The sequence below is a fragment of the Galeopterus variegatus genome, unplaced genomic scaffold (genome assembly GCF_000696425.1).
Source record: "Galeopterus variegatus unplaced genomic scaffold, G_variegatus-3.0.2 Scaffold2586, whole genome shotgun sequence".
NCBI lineage: Eukaryota > Metazoa > Chordata > Mammalia > Dermoptera > Cynocephalidae > Galeopterus > Galeopterus variegatus.
Window position 1 is genome coordinate 33,919 of NW_007728697.1, and position 7,510 is coordinate 41,428.

At 36.3% G+C, this 7,510-nt stretch overlaps 1 protein-coding gene across 1 annotated transcript in view; it reads right to left on the reverse strand.

Moving 5' to 3' along the window:
- Nucleotides 1-2,761: 2,761 nt before the first annotated feature.
- LOC103598363 (usherin-like) overlaps nt 2,762-7,510 on the reverse strand; it is a 195,774-nt gene continuing 191,025 nt past the window's right edge. Inside the window, exons 18-19 of the mRNA XM_008582355.1 lie at nt 4,295-4,525; nt 2,762-2,850 (exon numbers count right to left, since the gene is read on the reverse strand). Of these exons, the coding sequence (XP_008580577.1) occupies nt 2,762-2,850; nt 4,295-4,525 (320 nt within the window). The remainder of the gene's footprint in view (nt 2,851-4,294; nt 4,526-7,510) is intronic.

The window sequence follows — 7,510 nt, forward strand, 5'->3', positions numbered from 1 at the left end:
TCCTTTTTATATTGATGAATTCTGTTCATATCACTGTTTTTCAGACTAGTAAAGGGTAAATTCACATTCATCTTAAATTGTAAATATAATAGTATATGAAATAATCATAACCAAACAGTTTATTTAAAAATCTAGGTGTTTTTAAACCCACAGATGGCTTGGTAACAATCTCTATTTTGAATTTGGGGGGCTACTTAAGTATTCAACATTCACAGTATTAGAATTTTAGAGGTTAGAAGCATTGGTCATCCAACATAACTCTCAATGTAATAGATGAGCAATATTAGACCCTCAGAAGAGTAGTTTGTCCAGTGTCTCAACACTAGGTAGATTAATTCAACTATTTTCAATAACAAAATTAAGTATCATATTTTAATATAGAATATTGCATGTTACTCATGCCCAGATACAACATTTAGTCGAGCATGTTTTTCATGTGTAACAGCAAATGAACTAATAGAATGTTGATTTTATAAATTCCAGAAGACTTTTAGTTAGAAAAGCTCTTGTCTCATAGTAGGTACTTAAATATTTGTGGAATAAGTAATAGCTAAGAGCTCATGTTTAATGAATGCTGAGTAATATGTGTGGCAGTCAACGTGCAAAGTTTATTAGGTGGGCCATCTCCTTCAATCCTCATCCACCTGCTAAAAACCAATATTGAAACTGGTATTATTATGCCAATTTTAAAGAAAAGGAAACTAAAAATAAAGATTCGAAACTAACTTATCAGTTAATCTGCTCCCAATTCCTCACTCTTAATCAGATAGAAGTGGGGAGCTAACATATGGTCTTAAATTTATACTATGATGTAAATAACTGATAATATATTCTTCTTGGAGAATGGGTTTTTGAAAGAACACCTTTATCAGAAAAGAATAGGGAGCAAAAACAGGTCCAAAAAAAGCTTTATGTGATTCATCGTTCTCCCCAAAGGTCGATTTTGACAAAATTCATTTACAATATTAAGCAACATTTTAGGACATATATTCATATGCTTGAATTTTTCTCATTACATTGTGTAAGGTAAAAATATTTAAAGCAAATATGGAAGAGGGTGAATTATATAAGAAATTCCTTTCTTATACTGCAATAATGAGATATTTTATACTGAGACATTCAACAGATTGCTTAAGATCATGGAATGTATTATGAACGCATTTACGTTTCCTTCTGCTGATGGGTAAAGTCTGACTTGTTTTCTCATACATAATATGCAAGGGTACTTCAAAAAGTTTATGGAAAAATAGAATTAAAAGATAATTGGAATCTTTCCACAAACTTTTGATGTACCCTTCCATGTATAATAATATATACCACCGCATATTTGTCTTTGTTAATTGATATTTCCATTTATATTTCAGGAATCATTTTAGTTGAAATTTGAGATTTTAAAATAGATAATTCAAAATAAAGGACATCTTAGTTTATCTTTAAATTATTAACTTTTTAAAAATAATTCATCATACAAGGGTATTTCAAAAAGGTCATGGAAAGATTTGTATTATCTTTCAATTCTACTTTTCCCTGAACTTTTTGAAGTATTCCTGTATTAGAGGCTTCTCAAATTTGCTTATTACACTTGTCTCAGAATATAAAACTAATGAGATATTTTAAAAAGTGAATTGAAAGCACTGTTTGACAAATAGCATTTCAGCTCATTTAAAATCATTTCATTTAGATCGTAAACATCTAGTTGCTAATAATACTCTGGAATTAATTTCTATTAAACAAACTAACTAAAAGTCTTTGGGGATATGAATAAAAAAGTAAATGCCAACACTAACTTACTGTTTGCTACCTGAAAACTAACTAAAAGGCCAATCCAAAACATTTAGCAGTGGTGGGTACAGAATATTTGGGTAAGAATTACTTCACTCCCATCCCTATTTATTACTTTTTTATACTTGTCACGCCATAACTTCCAAAGAACAGTCTACAAGGCTCCTTTCCCCTCTGTGTCAGTCCCAGATTTTGAATCAGAAGCCCCCAGATAACATTTTCGGCCTGGACTTCAGTGGCGATGGTACCTTGGGCAAGCTGCCTATTGAAGCCTCATTTCCTCATGTACGAGGAAGGTGAAAATGTCACTTCACAGGGTTGCAGAGGGATTGAATGAGAGAATATATAAGTAAGGCAAATGTTTGATTCTAGTTACACACCTATTCTCTAGTTAGGAAAGACGCAAGTTTAAAGAAAGTCTTGAGTTGGTCTTGAAAACCTGTCCTAGCTCATAAATTGAGTTAAGCCGTGGCCCAAGTCAATAAAATTACTCCACCAAACCTGGCAATTAAGCCAAAGCATCAAACCAACAACTTGATGTAGACCTGGTTATTTTAAAAGATAAAGGGAGCCTTATAAATAAAGCCAAGCTATCAATAAAAAGGGAACCAGCCACGTCCCGGAATGTGCCTGAATGCAGAAGAACTCTTACTCTCCAGGGATCATCAAAGCTCCGGGGAGCAGTTCAAGCCAAAAGTGTGATCCCCCTGCCTTGTCCTTCAAATGATGTGTACTCTAAGCACATTTTCTGTGCAGCTGGAGGTTTTGTTATAGACATAAGGATTCTGCTTGGAGAAGCTGGTGTTTACAGCCTAACTTTTTAAAAGAGGAATTTGGAAAACTTCCCAGACACTGCATCTGCCCCTAGCCCTTGCACCTCTGAGTAGAAGGCCAGCAAGGGAGACAGTGAGAATGACTAAATTTATTAACGGTGAACGGGCCATTCTATCTTTCACTGCAACAACAGTGGGTGATCCCATCAAAAATCTGTCTGCTGGCTAGCCTGCAAATCCAAGCTGACATCCTTGCAGCAGTCATATCCAGTTGAGTGGAAACGGATGCTATTTCCTGAAAGAAACACATCACAAGCCTAATGTTGGACCACAATTTCCATTTGAGAAAAAGGTTTCTCAATTTCCATTTGAGAAAAAGGTTTTTCGATTATCCCTGTGTTGCTTTTCACATGCCTACTTTTTTCTTTCCTTTTTTTCCCTTTTAGTAATACTAAGCAGAAGTTGAGCATTTTAGAAGAACTCAGTGGTTCCATTTCTAATTCTCAGTGATGATTTTGATATATTGGGAGCGTAGTTAAGCATGCATTAATCTCAATATGTCTCAACTAGAACATAATCATGATTCATTACAAATGTACATCAGCAGCCAGCCTCACCGAAAAGCAAACTATTTACTATTTTAGGTAAAAATAAAGCAATGACATTTGAGCTACATTTTATAGCTCAAATTCCACTTCATTGTGGTCACATATGCAATATTTTAAAGACTAGCTGTTCCAAAGTGAATTCCTCATAAAACAAATGAATAACTTTATGAGTTTACAGAAAAAATATATATCTTATTCTTTGCAACTTATTTAGAAACTTGAAAAAGTGAAGTATGTCCCATAAACAGTTACAGCTGCACTGAAATATTGTTTTTAGAAACCGTAATTCATAGAGGCCATAGGACTTCCAGAACATTGTAGTACTAGTAAGTCCAGGAGCAGGGTAAGGCAGACGCCAGAAGGCTGTGCAGGTGCAAGGTCTAATCCTGTCTTTATTTAAAATTTTGATAGTATTTTCTGTGGATTTTTTGCATTGGTTTTTAAATTTAAAAATATCACATTAAAATATTATTCACATTAATACTGAGTTTTTTAGTGCCTTGAAATTGTGTACTTGAGGCGAGAGCCTCACCTGCTTCATCATAGTCCTGGCCCAGAATAATGTTTTCCCTGAAATTAGTTTTTCCCATAATGCTCTCCACAGAACACGAGACATTAATAGTTGTTGCACTACGAGAGAGAGAGAGAGAGAGAGAGAGAGAGAGAGAGAGAGAGAGAGACAATTACATCCAAACCTGTTAGGAATGCTTAGCTAGACAGTTAAATAGCTTTCTTATAATTCTTTTTAGAAGCTTTAATAACCTGATGCACATTGAGAATCTCTGATAGCATGGGGCATTTCTCAAACTCATTCACCCACAGAACACAATAAATAGTATCCATGGAACATGTTCCAGTGAACAGAATCTCAAGCACATACTTTGATCCAGTATGTCTGCCTTTTGTCATCTTTCTTTTTGTTTCTTTCCTTCTTTCACTCACCCTACTTTTTTCCCCCAGAATACTAAAAACATGGACATGTTGACACAATCAGGCCACAGTTATTAAAGGGCTGAATTAGTATTTTTATAAATAGGCATAGTAAAAATTTATTGTAAAGGGATATCAAAATAATAGAAAACACCTTGGGGCTTAGCACCTCTTAAATAAAGCAATGTCAAACGTACTTACCGGTAAAGTCTGTATTGACTGGGTGAGTGGAGCTGGGAAATTTATAATACCCATTTCCTGTGAAACGAATTCCTTTCATCACCCTGGCCATCGGAGCTGGTAGAGATGACTCTCTCCTTTCCAGCTGATATATAGGTGAGGGTCCATTTAGTTCTTCAGGTGGAAACCACCTAATACTGATTGCTGTGCTGTTGATGCCTTTAACCAGAGGAGGCCTCAGTTGGGCTGGTGCTGAATATTAGAAAACACTTGTCATTCAAGAACTTGGTTTCGAACTCTAGACACAGATATCCACACAGAGGTGCACACACACTTGTGGACATCACACTCTAAATTAAATCGGTTGTGGTCTTAAGTATCTGTTTGGTTCTTTGAACTGAAAACACAATGTAGAGTTTGTCTTAAATGTGGCTAAACAAAATTTAAATGACTAAATAATAATTAACACAAAACTTTCACAATTACATAAAATTATTTTCTTGGAAATAATTTCTCTATTCTTTTTTGCTAGATAACAGGTACATTTTAGTAGCTGCTGTTGGTGCCCTGCCCAGAGACCCTTTGCCAAGCATGGACATTGGTGATTGCTGGCCTCTGATGGCTCATGGTTGCCCTCTTCTCTGGAGAATTCCCCTGGGATGAGTGGGCGTGCCTCACCCAGGAGCTACAGAATTCCCCAGTGAAACCTGCAGCCAGTGACTAACACTAATCACAAAGGGCAGAGCCCCTTGTCTTAATGTGATATCAACTCACTGCTGCAATTCACAGAGTCCAAGCTGGTAATGGAAATGATTAACATGGGCTAGTCGGAGAGATAAGAGGGGGTGTGGGGTCTGAGAAGAACTGGGCAGGGGTGAATTGTTTCCAATTTGTGCCAACCAATGGGTAATGCCAGGATGATGACCAAAGGTTGCAAAATCTTTTATTTGTTTACAAAAAAGAAAGAATTCAGAAAGTTATTTTTTAAAACAATTAAATTTTTCAAGAGTAGTTTTAGGTTCTTGGCAAAATTGAGAGGAAGGTACAGAGTTTCACCATATAACCCATAACCCTGCCCCTGCATGTGCACAGCCTCCCCCATTATCAGTACCACCCACCAGAGTGGTACATTTGTTACAAATATGCACCTGCATTGACACATCATTATCACCCAAAGTCCACAGTTTACATTAGAATTTACTCTTGGTGTTGTACGTTCTCTGGGTTCAGTCAGACGTATAACAACACAAATCTATCACCATAATATCATACAAAGGCATTTCACTGCCCCCAAAATCCTCCGTGTCCCACCTACTCATCCCTCCCTCCCCCAACCCCAAGAAACCACCGATCTTTTCACTGGTTCCATAGTTTTGCCTTTTCCAGAATGTCATATATTGAAATCATACAGTACGTAGCCTTTTCAAACTAGTTTCTTTCACTTAGTCATACGCATGTAAGTTTCTCCCATATCTTCTCATGGCTTCATAGCAATTTCTTTTTAGGGATGAGTAATATTCATATTCTACAGGACATATCATAGTATATTTACCCATTCGCCTACTGAAGAATATCGTGGCTGCTTACAAGTTTTAGAAATTATTAATAAAGCTGCTAAAACATGTGTGTGCAGGTTTCTGTGTGGAAATATGTTTTCAGCTCCTTTGGGTAAATATCCAAGGAGTATGATTGCTGGAACGTATGGTAAGAGCATGTCTAGTTGTGTAAAAAGGCTGCCAAACTATTTTCCAAAGGGGCTGCACTATTTTATGTTCCCACCAGCAATGAACAAGAGTTCTTGTTACTACACATCCTCTCCAGCATTTGGTGTCATCAGTGTTCCAGATTTGGGCCATTCTTATAGGTACATAGTGGTAACTCAATGTTTTAAAAGAAAATTTGCACTTTCTAATGACATTTAATGTATAATGCATCTTTTCATATACTTATTTGTCCTCTGTATATCTTCTTTGGTCAGAAAGTCATGTTTATATGTAATTTTCTGATTTTTAAAGCTTAAAAACTGATTTAAATGAAAAAAAAAAAAAAAAACTCTTGTAGAATATCCATTCCTTAGGATAGTTGAATTTCAGAGAAGCATTAATTATCCTTTTTAAAAGACAAAAAAAAAAAAAAAAAAAAACCCAAGCCAAAACCACTCTGAAAGCCAAACAGAATCTAAATGAAAGACCAAGCCTGACAATCCAGTGGCTCCCAAGCAAAAACCACTCTGAAAGCCAAACAGAATCTAAATGAAAGACCAAGCCTGACAATCCAGTGGCTTACAAACAATGGTCCAGGCACAGTGAACTTTGGGCAGTCTCTGGGGCCATGAAGAGGCAGAGAGCACCCCGGCCCTGAAGTGACCACACCACCAATTGTGGCCTACGCCTTGGGGCAGCAGGTGCCCAGTTCCTGCCTATGTATTGGGGTCTTGGCATGCTTTGAGGTCCTGGGACAATAACAGTTCTTTGGAGGTTCCTGGAAAATGCTGGGAGTGACAGAGATTAAGATTTTCCCTACAACCAGCTGAAAAGGGGGATTAGAGTAACTGAGTTACTGAAAATGAAGGTTTGCTTTGGTTTATTTTTTCTTAAGTGGTTGTATTTGTGGGCTGAGATCCATTCCCACTTGAAGTGTGTCCACTGGATGTGAGAGTGACAGGGAAGACAGGAACAAATGTCACAATCACCAAGACACCAAGCCTGTGGACTTTTAATTTACACCTGCACTAACAAAGCCTTACACAGACATAAAGTCATTGCCTGTTTCTATAAACATAAATCAAAATGATGTGAATATAAGAATTGAATCCCTTAAACCATGGAAGGAAATTCTCCTCAAAATAGTTTAGAACAAGTACTATTTGTTACTTTCAGACCTTGGCCAGAAAGAGAAATGGTTATAATTGTATTTTAACTTTCAGTAAAAATAAATAAATAAATAAATATGGTACTGAGCTAAAAGTTCATGAGCTTAGAAATATAATTAACAATTCTGCTCATCTTCTGCTACTACAACTCATGTGATATTTTTATTTTTATATATGTATGAGTCTGTAAATTATATGCATGATTTCTCTTAGCATTCTTTTCCAAAAATTAGCTAAATGGTGGGTTCTCAAGGATTTCATTCTATGAACTACAATCCCACTTCAAAATAACTCAAAACAAAATAAAAGCTAAGCCTTCCAGAAATTTCTTCTCCTCCTAAGCCTCTCTTTAGAGTTTGGAGTTC